The 14,295-nt window shown below is 40.5% G+C and overlaps 1 protein-coding gene across 4 annotated transcripts in view; it reads left to right on the top strand.

Annotated features, from left to right (window-relative positions):
- myh10 (myosin, heavy chain 10, non-muscle) overlaps nt 1–14,295 on the top strand; it is a gene marked incomplete at both ends in the record, with an annotated part of 44,828 nt that overhangs the window by 20,303 nt on the left and 10,230 nt on the right. For all 4 annotated transcript variants that reach the window (XM_079160315.1, XM_079160317.1, XM_079160316.1 and 1 more), the window contains 18 exons: nt 1,735–1,827; nt 2,531–2,594; nt 2,917–3,015; nt 3,249–3,392; nt 4,118–4,213; nt 5,028–5,146; nt 6,102–6,254; nt 6,396–6,569; nt 6,920–7,093; nt 8,824–8,938; nt 11,118–11,311; nt 11,471–11,592; nt 11,680–11,749; nt 12,082–12,242; nt 12,640–12,748; nt 13,020–13,151; nt 13,382–13,588; nt 13,958–14,095. In XM_079160315.1, coding sequence (XP_079016441.1) covers nt 1,735–1,827; nt 2,531–2,594; nt 2,917–3,015; nt 3,249–3,392; nt 4,118–4,213; nt 5,028–5,146; nt 6,102–6,254; nt 6,396–6,569; nt 6,920–7,093; nt 8,824–8,938; nt 11,118–11,311; nt 11,471–11,592; nt 11,680–11,749; nt 12,082–12,242; nt 12,640–12,748; nt 13,020–13,151; nt 13,382–13,588; nt 13,958–14,095 — 2,364 coding nt within the window. The remainder of the gene's footprint in view (nt 1–1,734; nt 1,828–2,530; nt 2,595–2,916; nt 3,016–3,248; nt 3,393–4,117; nt 4,214–5,027; nt 5,147–6,101; nt 6,255–6,395; nt 6,570–6,919; nt 7,094–8,823; nt 8,939–11,117; nt 11,312–11,470; nt 11,593–11,679; nt 11,750–12,081; nt 12,243–12,639; nt 12,749–13,019; nt 13,152–13,381; nt 13,589–13,957; nt 14,096–14,295) is intronic.

Consider the following 14,295-nt stretch of genomic DNA (forward strand, 5'->3'; position numbering starts at 1 on the left):
ATAAAGGCAGAAAAATGACTTTAGCTCTTTATTTATTTGTTTAGCTTGAAAGTGACTGGCGATTTGTAGTGAGTGATAATGGGTCTCTCAGTAGTTTTGAGGCGTCTGAGGTTGCTTAAATTTGATCACAGCTACACAAAATTGGCCAGCTCAAGTGAAGGCGCTTGCTCTGTCGGCTGTCAGATGCCTGACGTGCCCACTTTGCAAACAGGAATGTGGGTCAACTTCTAATGCTGCTAAATTGGACCCCCACCGCTGTTTGTAATCTGCTGTATGCACATAAAGACAAAGAGCAGACCACACAGATGGTTAGAGGCTGCCAATGAACATTTTCAGCTACCAAGTAGCACCACAGGCCTGCGTTTATACAGAAACAAAAGCTTTTGGTTTGAATCCTCTGCCCTCTGTGGGCTCTGCCACCGCTCTGATAGCTGGAAAAGTACCAGGTTTATCCAGTTCACCCTGCTTCATTCCAGCTTCTAAAAAACTGCAGCCCATCATGCTCTGCGGCCAAAGATCACATTACATGTCTCACATCCTGAGTGCTATGCTGATTCCTCATCCCACAGAGTTCCCTTTTCGTGGAAAATGTCCTCCTCAAACCTTCAGTGTGTGCAGCTATTTTTGACGTAATGGGGAAATATTCCACTCAGCCACATGAGACGTAACATTGCTGAAGACATTTGTTTTTTCTCTCAGCAATCTTGGATTCTCTGTTCATGATGAAGCCCACAATGGGGCTTAGATGGAAACACAGTTTACCACCTGTCCAAACATAGGGATAAGATGCTTATTTATTTATTCAGCTTCTTTATTCAGTGTCCAGTCTGATGAGGAAACAAGACAAAGTATTTGTGCTGTGTGTTGTGGACACATTCGTTCTGACGGATTGGCGTTCCTGCAACAAAAACCCATATTCTCCCTAAAACTCCATGTTTACAGGATTATATTTTATGTGCTTGAGGAAATACAGTGAGTCCTAAAGGCTCAAGTCCACTGCCAGGAATGAATGGTTTCAGCATTAAGATTTCTTAAATATGATCAGATTAATTGTTCAGCCTATGAAATGTCCGAAAATAAGTCTTTAATTGCTAGTTTTATCCTAAACCAAAAGGTAGTTCATTTGCAATGTGATAAAACAGACAAACGTCGTTACCTTTTCTAATCTGGCTTTCAAATGGCGTGATTACGTCCCCTTGGCCTGGTCTTGCTTTGGATGAAGATTTGTTTGATAGTAAAAAGCTCTTTGTGATGCGCTGCGCGGCTCCCTCGGTCTTTAAATGCAGCTTGGGATTGGATTCATTTTAATCAAACACTCAGAAAAACAATTTGCCTCCAAACAATGCCGTTTAGCTCATGTGAACACCTGCAGAACAACTCCAGATAAAGAATAAAACAAGAACCACTGTACCTTAAACCTTGTCCATCACCTTACAACAAAAACACTAAGTTCTTACAAGAACATTACTATACACTTCAGTTTCTTTGGTATCTCTCTTGATACAATAAAGTTATTTTTAGGTTTTGTTTGTTCAGTTGACCTACACTGGGATAATGTATATGAGGTCTGTCTGTATAACAAGTCTTCCGGTTTCCGCTGTCTTTGTCTGCATGTTTATGTTTGTTTGTTTTTTATAGTGAAAGTCAGTGATTCACAGTTGATTTCTCATAGTTTTTCTGGGTTGGGATCATCATGGGGACAAAGGCCTGCTGTAACGTCCCTCTCTTTCTCAGGGTGAATTGGAACGTCAACTTTTACAAGCCAACCCCATCCTAGAATCCTTCGGGAATGCTAAGACAGTGAAAAATGATAACTCGTCACGTTTTGTAAGTAGAAAAAGAAATGATATTCATGTAGAAGAGCGGCATTTTTAATGTGCATCTCACACCGTCTACTCTAGCCTTTGTGACAATAAGCAGAGGTAAAACTGATTCAAGGTAATTAGATTATCCTAATTCTCCTGTAAGCAATAACACAGGTCATGTAGCCGGACACAGGCTGGTCGTTAATGAACCTTTTTATTAATGTGCTCGGTCGTTTCAGACTGGAGACAACTTCACTCAGCAGACCTCTTGATAGTAACGTAAAGGATCTTTCTTCAGCATTACTGTAGTATCTGTCAAATTTAAGGGGCATTATTATTTATTTACTAACTGTCTTGCCTCATAAAAAGACTTGAGTAAAACCTCTTCTGCATTAACGCCGGCCGGCTTAGATGGTGAAAGTTGCAGTTTTCACTTGATCAGAAACAGACCAGTCATGTTGTGTGTGTGCCTCAGGCCCCGTATCCAAACAAACTTCAAGTACAATCTACTGCTGCTTATTTTTGAATATTGTTTTGTATAAAATATGATGTATTTAATGTAGTGTATTCTGTAGATGATATGTATCCGTGTTAATGTTTATCTCAAACTTATCAGCTCCTCACCATGAGGCCTCAGCTTGTGACACAACAGATAATAATGTTGGCGATTGATTATATCTTGTCTTGTGCACTTGCTGAGCATTTATCTTCTGTTCATCTCGCAGGGAAAATTCATCCGGATCAACTTTGACGTCACCGGATACATTGTTGGAGCCAATATTGAAACCTGTATCCTGTTTACAAACGATTGACTAGAACTGACTCAGACTCTGAATGTTATCGGTCACTGTTGGTGAGATATTTACAGAGAGGCTTTCCAGGAAGTTGGTTTTTATGGAGGCACACACAACAATATCTCCAATAAGGCATTTTCATCATGGAATGCTCTCCATATTTACAGGCAACATTGAAAGAGAAAATTATTTTTGAAATCGTGTGAATTCTTGGTGAGGGAAGAGTCTCACGTATACACTAACTGACATTTTAAGTTTTGATTCTGCATTAAACTGAACCGACCAGAAGGATTGTTTCTTTGACTCTTGTGTGTCAGACTTACTGGAGAAATCCAGAGCTATTCGTCAAGCCAAAGATGAGCGCACCTTCCACATTTTCTACCAGCTGCTGTCTGGAGCGGGAGAGCACCTCAAATGTAAGTAAACTGAGTATCCGTATCTTATTCTCTTTGTCTGTCTAGACCATGCTGATTTTGGCAGGTTAACTATTTAAAAGATACTTTATGTTTGACAGCAGCAGTATCATATATAAAATTCATATTCATACCAACAACTCCAGTAAAACCCAGTCCTTACTTGGACTTTATTTAAAAGAAAAAAATCCATCTTAACCATTCTTCCAAAGTTTAAACCACATTTCTCTCCTCAGCCGACCTGCTTTTGGAAGGATTCGACCACTACCGCTTCCTGTCTAACGGTAACATCCCAATCCCGGGTCAGCAGGACAAAGACAACTTCCAGGAGACCATGGAGGCCATGCACATCATGAGCTTCGGCCATGAGGAGATTCTGGGTATATTTACCAAAACATAAACATAACAATTTCTCCAGGAGGTTGCTTTCACTTGGTCAGTTTTAGATTACTTTAGAAGAAGGTTACTTCTTAAGGTCCCTCTGATTTTATGATTTTAGACATTAAAGTCACAGCAAAACGACAGCATTTTAGAGCAACTTAAGCTTTTGTAACGTGAAGTATCTCAGAGAGAACAGGATACATGGACAGTGTGTCATTTGATCAAAATGAGGCATGACTTAAGAAAACACAACATATGGAGCTGTAGAGGACTGTTGGCCTCCACACACAGAAGATTGGATACATTTATATATAAGGCCCTAATCATCCACTTTTGGAAACGTAAACAAAGTTTTTTGCCAATATATCTGAACACGGGCCTCCTGCTATGAGTACAATAGTCAAGGATGCTTTTATATGATGTGTGAGGTTAGCGCTGGTAGTCCCAAATCAAAATGGATTGGATGTGAATTCATCAAATTAATGAATTCATGAGTGCAGGATGAGTCTTGAGTATTATTTTACAGGAAGATAAAAGAGGGATGTTGATGTAAAGATATTCAAGTGATTTTTGCTAATAATATATATAATAATAATTAGAACTTGGAAAATATGTTTCTTATATGGATTAAATGTTTCTTGTTTTAATCGATAATGTCCAGTGAGATTAAGTTTAAGTGATGTCTTAAAATATTGATCTTGTTTTTGTCTCATTACCTCTGTAGCCATGTTGAAGGTGGTGTCCTCAGTGCTTCAATTTGGTAACATTAACTTTAAGAAAGAGAGGAACTCTGACCAAGCCTCTATGCCTGATAATACTGGTAGGTGCACACACACACACACACACACACACACACACACACACACACACACACACACACACACACACACACACACACACACACGCGCCCCCCCCCAAGCAATCCTTTTACATCTGCTTCATAACCTCGTAGCTTGGAGCTCACAGGTCAAGACGTTATTCTCATATATACTTCATCTCCTCTCCTCCTGTTTTCCTGCCTCCCTCACGCTGCGTCCTCATGCACAGAACAGAGGGACCGGTGATTGATGTTCTTTCTCTCCCCAAGACTTGTCAACCTGCCATTAAGCCACATTATATGAGGATTTACTCCTGAAGGAAATGGGGCACAGTCTTCCAGTTCCTCCACATGTGGCACTGCATATTTGGCACTTAAATGAGGGAGACAGGGAGAGAGAATGAGCCTAAAGCCGGCGAGGCAGCTCGGCCAGATATTCACAAATGCGACGAGCAGAATCCAGGACTGAAGCAGATGTTTTTTTTCATAGTGAGACTTGGCTGATCTAGAACGGGTCATGCTTTATTCTACTTTTCCACAAGCTCCAGCCATGTCAAATATGACAATTTCCTGTTACACTTCATAAGAAAACCTCTTTGAAAGATTTCTGATACATCTTGATATTAATGAGTAAAAGTTTAGTATATATTTAATATTGATTGTTATGATTAGGATCCAAGTGTCAAGATAATGCTGGAAACCTACAGGTATGAGTCAAATATACTATTTGCAATCCACTGCTGTGGTCTCTCTGTAATTCTCATTTGAATAAACTTTTTTCCCGTATTATGTGCTTTTTCCATCTCTCGTTTCCCAGCCGCTCAGAAGCTGTGTCATCTGCTGGGTATGAATGTGATGGAGTTTACCAGAGCCATCCTGTCCCCGAGGATCAAAGTGGGAAGAGACTACGTCCAGAAAGCGCAGACTAAAGAGCAGGTCAGTTATCGAACACCGTGTATGTCCTCTTAGGTTTCTAGCTAATATCCTCACTTACACTAATGATGATCTATCGTAAGGCAATGCAACTGCAGTAGGTCTATTTCAGCGCTAGATCATTTCATTATGGAGTAATAGAGTTGCGTAGTTGGAAGAGTTTCATTTCTCACATCCAGGTTTCCGGTAGTAGTAAAAGTCTGTTTCATTTTCGGCTTTGATGAGCATAGAATCTCTCATTTAAATCATCAGTACTTAATTAATGCAACTGTGTTAGAAAATGTATGCTAGCCTGTATACAGTACAGCATGGGGAGAGTCCCAAGCTGCATTCACCAATCACACATTCTTAATATCACAATCTGCGTCTTAAATAAATCACATTCTTAAGTCAGTTTTGGATCAAAATCTCTAATTGTGTTTTGTCAACAAAATGTTTTGAATTCTCTAAAGCTCTGTTTTGAGCTTCTGACTGACTTCCTCCATAGAGTAGTGGCTGAGCTCCAGGGCTATTGTTGTATTAAGAGCAAACCATAAATACATGCTCCAAAATTGAAAATGATTTAAAAACTGATGGCCAATGTGAAGAATTGCTGTCAAACACTGAAATCTTTCCCTGTTTCATATAGTACGAGGCACATGGTACGGTTAGTTTTACCTTCTGTGAAACCACTCCAAAGTCCAAAGTGCGTCTCTTGTTTATGAATCATTCTTTTAAAGTGCAGTATCATTATGACAACAGCTCGATAGACACAGCTTTTGTCTCAACTGCTTTAGGTCTAATAGTTTTCAAAGTCTGACTCTGAAAGCATGTGGAACATTAACTGTATAAAATGTTGCGAGATGTTTGAGTCCATTTGTCCATTGAGGATCTGGAAACATGTCTGCATTACACTGATGTACTGTATCTCCCTATATTGTCTCACCATTATCTCTCCTCCTCCTGTCTCGCCCTCCAGGCTGACTTTGCTGTCGAGGCGTTGGCTAAAGCGACATATGAGCGTCTGTTCCGCTGGCTGGTCCATCGCATTAACAAAGCTCTGGACAGAACCAAACGACAGGGTGCCTCCTTCATCGGCATCCTGGACATCGCAGGTTTTGAGATCTTCCAGGTTTGGATTAAAATCTTTTAAATTGCTTCATCTTTTAAAGAAGGCAGTTTGTCCTGTTGTAGCCAGAGGAAATGTTTTTTGTCATCTAAACTCATTTCCAATGAAAGTATTGTTCTTCCTTGTACTCCTCCCCTACGACAGTTGAACTCATTTGAGCAGATGTGTATCAACTACACCAATGAGAAGCTGCAGCAGCTCTTCAACCACACCATGTTCATCCTGGAGCAGGAGGAGTACCAGAGGGAGGGCATCGAGTGGAGCTTCATCGACTTCGGCCTCGACCTGCAGCCCTGCATCGACCTCATAGAGAGGCCGGTCAGTGTGAACGATTAGCTTGTATCCATGAGATGAATGAAACTCTTATTTTCCACTTATTCTTTAATTATTGAGCTACGATCCAGCAACTAAATAATAATGTTCACTCAACAATGCTTTTTAACCACACGCTACAAGTTTCTACCTAAATTAAAAAGGAAAACTTACTGACATCTCCCCTGAGAAAAAGTAGTGAGGGTACTTTGGTGCCTTAGGGGTTTAAGATATGGACCACAGCGCTCCTATCAACTGAACACAAACAAATACTTGAAAGTTGTTGCCGTGCTTGTGTAGTTGCAGTTCACTGTCTCTGAAGCCTTTAGTTCCATCCTGTGTTGATATTCCTTCAGGCAAACCCTCCAGGAGTGTTGGCTCTGCTGGATGAAGAGTGCTGGTTCCCCAAGGCCACAGACAAGTCCTTTGTAGACAAGCTGATCCAGGAGCAGGGCACACACAGCAAGTTCCAGAAGCCCCGCCAGCTCAAAGACAAGGCCGACTTCTGCATTATCCACTACGCTGGCAAGGTACGCTCGTTTTTTTAATCTTTTTTAAGAATCACACTTAGCATGTTTCATGCTCGGTTAAAGCTGTTAAATTTCATGGCGCTATTTTTCAGAGCATAAGTCAGGCTCTCTTCTAAGAAGCACTCATCAGGACAGACACATGAGAAAAAAAGGGAATCATAATGATGGTCATAGCTGTTACGACTGATACAACTGATACATCATACTAATGTGTCATTGCTACTGTACACACTTTCAGTTGCTTTAGTTTACCTGAACTTCTAAGTTACTTCAACTTACTTTAATTAAGACACTTCCTGGTACGCACTGGAGTAAATGTTGTTTTGCCTCCATATTACTCAGAAATGTATGCAATATACATGACATCTTGCTTTTTATTGTTCTTTTGTTCGGTGTAGAACCAGCTGCTTTATTTCTGTCTACATTCTTATTTCCCCAATACATCTCTTTTCCTCCCTGATCTTCTTCCTGCAAAAGTTAAACAGCAAGTGAGAATTTGCTGCTGGTCAGCATTCAGATAAAACGATGACGTAACGGTTCTCCTGTGGTGGGATGTGTCCTGGTTTGATTTATATAGCATTGTATTAGAGTGGATTTGGACGTTGTGAGTGGTGTTATGCAACAGAACTCAGTCTTGCAGGGAGACCTGCTGAGTTGCACATCTGCTTTGCATTATGTGGACTGTGTTGTTTTACACCACAGTCTGTCAAAAACACAGAGATTTCCACTCTGAGAAAGTCTGCTGTGGAGACAAATCCACCGCGCCATGAAGCCAAATGTTGTAAATGTTGTCAACATGGGTTTGCACAAAATAATATTGCCTCACATATGCCGTCTGAATCACTGCAATTAAGCGTGGCCTGTACGGTATGGTAAGTCAGGATTTGAATTGGGTCACCATGATGTGTCAGATGTACAAATACATATTGATGTAACTGTTATTGATTACATTTTTTAGCATCCACGGTGCAATACGCGTTAAATAATCTTAAATTAGGGCTCCCCACAGACCAAGAGTTAGACCCCTGCCAGTTCTGGATTTTTAAGAATGATATCCAAGAGTTTCAGAAAATATAATCTCTTGTCTATATCGGCCAATACACTTTTCTTTTTTTTTTTACAAAAATACACAATATAAACTTTAAATTCCTTTTGTTTATTTTTTCAAGAATGTGTGACCAAAATAAAGTTGTCAGTGCTCTCTGTGACGTACACTACGTATGTGTGACAAATACACCTTTTCTCAATTACATCAAATCCGTACTGCATTTTCTTCGTAACTATTAGCCGCCATATACGCCAATAAAAAGAAATCCCTGTTCAGCTAATGTTTTCTGAATAATTTAGAGTTCTTCACCTCAACTAAATCCTTGAAACTATCGTAGGCAAAGCATCTTTATTTATCTCTTCATGAACATATTGAGACAAAATTCACATATTAAGATATCCTGATTCACACAGCTGTCATGTACATTCATTCAATTCATTCAATTTTACCAAAATCTGTCACAGATTGATTATATATATATATTTATCTTATGCTGGTATATATAACTGAGTACAGAGTACAGACATGTTAATTGACATGCTTTAGATTCTCCTCATAATTCTATTATCAAAAACGTTTTTCTTAATGTAAAAAACAACAACTGTATATTGTTATCGGTTTGTTTAGATTTGTAATCTGTTGGGTTCAGACGATAGTTGTGTAATTGATGTTTATGTTACAGGTGGACTATAAAGCCGATGAGTGGCTGATGAAGAACATGGACCCTCTGAATGACAATGTGGCCACTCTTCTGCATCAGTCCACCGACAAGTTTATAGGTGAACTTTGGAAAGACGGTAAGCTGCCACCGTCTTATCTCTAAACATTTGAAATGGTACTAAAGACTAGACGGAATCAATTGTGGTTACTCGTCCTTTAAGAGTCATTATGTATGTACCGGTTTGCTTATTCAGTTAACAGGCACGTCAAAATGTCTCTCACTCAAGCCTACTAACAACAGCTCTCTGCCTTGTTGACCCAGACCGATGCGTTTATGATTTCTAATAATTCATTTAACACCCCCTCCTCCCTCCCTGTCTCTTTCTGTGTTGTAGAGATTCAGACCATTCAAAGGGCTTCATTCTATGACACTAGTCTGGATGACCCGGCAGGTGAATGACTGGGTCGTGCTGTAGCAGACCTGGGCCAAAATAATAATAGCTGAGAATGAACAGCTTTGGATTGTGAAAACCAAGCTGCTCGAGGTGCTTGGTTGGCTAAATACAAGCGCTTCCCAAGCAGGTTGATTTCTTGAAAGTGTAGCTACTGGTATATTTTTGCCCAGATCTGGCTGTACTATGTTTCATGCTTCAGCCGGTGCTGTGTCTGTCATAGCTACAATGGCTCCCATTTGCTTCCAGGCTGCATGGCTCCCTCGTCTCAGCCAAAAGCAGTAGCAGTAGTGCCTAATTCCTAAATAGGTTCAAGTAGAATATAGTCAACTGCTCGCTTTAGTCCAACTAGTGTGCTTTCATTTGTGTCAGCATTGTTGTAGGCTGACATGGGTCTTGTGATCTTTGTATGCTCAATAGTCCTGAAGCGAGTGATTCTATCTAGTGCAGCTGTTTGTGTCTCTAATAGCTCCTCTGTCATGTGATTCATCCACAGGCTAAATTAGGATTTGTAGCTTGACTGAAGAAAATGTAATGACATTCATTTCCCGCCTTCCTCCTTCCTCGATAGGACCACAGTAGCGGGGTATTGAAAGCAGATGTTGGTATTTGTTTTGGTCCTGAGCTCAGTAGTGTAGAGGGTCCAGACAGCAGGCTTTGTATCACCTCAGTGAAAACGGCAGCAGTCTGTGACTCATCAAATACTTTCTTTATTAAATCTAGTCTGTTGGATAATAATATGTGACATAATGTTAAACAATAAGTCCACTGACATTATCAGATCATAAAAACATTTACTCTTTGATTTGTAATTCTTGATATTCTATATTTTCCTAATGAAGAATTTGAATTCCTGTGAAAACACCAAAAGCTCTTATTCCTCTGTGCCATAGAGCTTACTTATTATCTAAGAACTATTAAAAACACATTAAAGAAACGCACTGTTGCACTGACTGACATGCTCTTTGTCATTTATTTTTCATCCCATATACACTTCTCTAAATGCACACTATAGCACCAAATCAGAATCTAAGATAGTAATGTGAAAGTAATAAATTAAAACAGCTAAAGACTACATTTCCCAGCTGATTTTTATCTTTTGTAAGAACAAATGGATTTGGCGCTGAGAGCCAAAGCCCCGTGCAGAACCACAGAAGATTTTATTTGGCCAGCAACTAACAATTATTTTTAGTGTTGATTTCTTTATTTTCTCGATCAATTGATAAACTTTTTGATTAATCAAATAATAGTTTCTTCTTTAGCTATCATACAACTGTTTTCACCGACTGAGAAGGACTAACCACCACTAGTCACCTGGTTTCCATGGGTTGGGGGGGATAAAGGTTACGAACAGTTATAGTTATAGAACAGTTATAATATTTTTGCATCTAGTGTTTGCAACCCCTTAAATGTTAGCATGTTGAGAATAAATGATTTTACTAGCAATTATGTTGATGCATCATAAGCAGTAAAATGTTGAAAAGCTTTCATGTAGCTGCCATCAAGCATTGTCTCTCATCCATCAACACCAGAGAGGAGCATTTTCAATTCTTGCTATTAAACTTAGTTCATGCTTTTGTGAGTAAATCCTAAAAAAAAAAGGTGCTTCTCTCCAAGGTAACGGCACATGTGGAGTCCTGTTTACACCATTAGGAGTAGATAGGCCTTGCAGAAGCTAGCGGTAGTTCTAGTCTTTGAATGCTTCTTTATAGATTGCCGTTGTTTGACTGTCGTGTGTCTTTTTCATCCGTCTGCACTTCATGTAGCTACATTATGTCACTGCTGCTGTTTTTGTTTTCTTCTTTTTCCTCTGCTCCCCATGAAGTCTTCTCACTCTAACCAGTTCTCCTCATCTCCCCACCAGTCGACCGTATCGTGGGCCTGGACCAGGTGGCAGGGATGAACGAGACAGCCTTTGGCGCCACCTACAAAACCAAAAAGGGCATGTTCCGTACGGTGGGACAGCTCTACAAGGAGTCACTGAGCAAGCTCATGGCGACACTGAGGAACACCAACCCCAACTTTGTCCGCTGCATCATCCCCAACCACGAAAAAAGAGTAAATAAAGAATCTAAATGTATTTGTTAGAAGCTGCGTATCAAGCATTGAAAAGTGAGGGACCTGTTTCTTTATACTATATTTAAAGAGTTTTTTTGTAGAGCAGAAATTGTAGAAACACATGTGTCTGGTCTTAATAGTGTATTTGGTCCTTCTCAGGCTGGTAAACTGGAGCCTCACCTGGTTCTGGACCAGCTGAGGTGTAACGGAGTCCTCGAGGGGATTCGCATCTGCAGACAGGGCTTCCCCAACCGTATCGTCTTCCAGGAGTTCAGACAAAGGTGACAAACGACCAGAAGCTTTTTGAACTCTGTAATTTCATTTAACACAGAAGAAATGTTTATATTAATGTTCTCTTTTGTTTACAGATATGAGATCCTGACACCTAACGCTATCCCCAAGGGATTCATGGATGGAAAACAAGCCTGTGAGAGAATGGTAGTGCCTTTCTTTTCTCTTGATCTATTTCAGGTTCAAAGCTCCTGCCCTGGAAAAAATAACATACTAAGGATTCTGCTGAGCCTTAGGCACTGACTATTTACCTTTTTTGACCAAAAAGTTCCAGAAATAATGGAACAAGAGGAACTAACCTCAGGAACTAAACTCCTCTAACTAAAAGTCCCTTCTGCATTTCCACCGCATCTGAAGAAAAGTGGTGGAAACACTCTAACACAAATACTTTCCAGGAACATTTCTTGAATTTTTTAAGAAAATGTAAATCCCTGTCTACAGAGGTAAATTCTTAAAAAGTCTTCGTGTGCCTGTTGTAGATCCGAGCCCTGGAGCTGGACCCCAACCTGTTCCGTATCGGTCAGAGTAAGATCTTCTTCAGAACGGGTGTTCTGGCTCACCTGGAGGAGGAGCGAGATCTGAAGATCACGGACATCATCATCTACTTCCAGTCTGTTTGCCGTGGATACTTGGCACGCAAGTGAGTGTCAGATCTCATGGTTTTTATTCCAATTTCTTACCTATGAACATGCATCTGCATTTGGATACCCACGATGCATTCAAGGACGGTCATGCAATTGCTAAAACTCCCACAGGTGGTCGGAGACACAAAGCATCAATATCCAGATACACTTTATCAAGTCAGAAATGTATGCTCCCCCCAGTAGTTTACATCAAGAACAAAGACAAGAGTAACTAACCTCCTGTCGTGATTAGCATTTACACCAGAGCATAAAGCAGCACGATAGCAAAATGACTGTGAGTTTGGTGCATTTACAGCTCATCTGTACACTAAACGAAGCCCAACGTTGGTTTAAAAACACTGCTATACCCAGACATTGATATGTCGCCTGTTTTTGCACCATTTCTCCCCTTAGGGCCTTCGCTAAGAAGCAGCAGCAGCTGAGTGCCCTGAAGGTCCTCCAGAGGAACTGTGCTGCTTATTTGAAGCTGCGACACTGGCAGTGGTGGAGGCTTTTCACCAAGGTGAGAACTCGTGACAGCTAAAGTTACCTCTTTCAACAAAGTTGTTCATATGTGATACGAGCAGATCATACACAGCTCTACATCTCTGCCTCACTTGACAAAATTAGTAGTTTCATAAATTTGTTATAGGAGGCCTAAAAAATGTCTTCAGCTATATGAGCAACAGACTATAAAGAATACTAAAATCTCTACATCAGAGTTTTCTTAATTGCCATGGAAATGCAAATCTTCAAACGTTTTCTCTCTCTCTCTCTCGCTCTCGCTCTCTCAGGTGAAGCCTCTGCTGCAGGTCACCAGGCAGGAGGAGGAGCTGCAAGCCAAAGATGAGGAGCTGGTAAAGGTGAAGGAGCGACAGCTCAAGGTGGAGAATGAGCTTGTGGAGATGGAGAGGAAACACCAACAGGTAGACGTGCCCTCTATTATGGAAAATACATAATTTCAACGTGCATAAGTAGGTACAAATTCAGAGAAACTTCGTTATTTATAAATGGTACATGCTATTACTTCTGTTCCCAAATTGTTTGTAAGGAAATTACTGTTTACTGTGTTCCATCAAACGTATTACAATTGAAGAAATCAGTATTGCAGCGAAGAAGGTTGGGATTTTATTTCCAAACTGTTCCCTCTCTCCAGCTCGTAGAGGAGAAGAATATTCTAGCAGAACAACTCCATGCAGAGACGGAGCTGTTTGCCGAGGCCGAAGAGATGAGAGTTCGTCTGCTTTCTAGAAAGCAAGAGCTGGAGGAGATTCTCCATGACCTGGAGTCCAGGGTGGAGGAGGAGGAGGAGAGGAACCAGAGCCTGCAGAATGAGAAGAAGAAGATGCAGTCACACATTCAGGTTCATAGCTTCACCTTTTTAAACATCTACACACACAAACGTCTTTCCTTTTGTTTTGAGATGCTAACATCTGTGCTGTTAGTACTTGCTTTTCAAGAACATTATGCGCATCATAATCACAATTGTCCTCAGTTGACAAAAGGCGTTTCTGTTACTTATATAGAAGTTGAAGAGGGTTGGAGTCGACAGCTTTGTCTAACAAATGTGATCAAACCACACTGATGAATCCGATTAGTTTGTAGAGAAATACTTTTTAAAGCCAAGTGTTGAGGACCTTTAAAGAGTTTATAAACGTCCGTGTTCAGACTTCAACCTCATCGCATTGGATGGGTTATGGATCTTTATCCGTGTGTGTTTTCGTCTTCGCAGGACCTGGAGGAGCAGCTTGATGAGGAGGAAGCTGCAAGACAGAAGCTGCAGCTGGACAAAGTGACAGCAGAGGCGAAGATCAAGAAAATGGAGGAGGACATTCTCCTGCTGGAGGACCACAACTCCAAGTTCCTCAAGGTGAGAGGATTAGATCTGCAAATGATGGGTCAAACAAAAACCAGAAAGCAGTAAAGGTCAAAAATGAAGAACAGCAGGTGATTGATGAGGCATATGATGGGAGAGATCTTAGAGAGTAATACAAATGTACTTGTATTTTGACCGTTTCACCTCCAGTTAGTAGTTGTGCTTCCAGTCTAAACAACACTTTGATTTTACAG

The sequence above is a fragment of the Pholis gunnellus genome (genome assembly GCF_910591455.1).
Source record: "Pholis gunnellus genome assembly, chromosome: 5".
Lineage (NCBI taxonomy): Eukaryota > Metazoa > Chordata > Actinopteri > Perciformes > Pholidae > Pholis > Pholis gunnellus.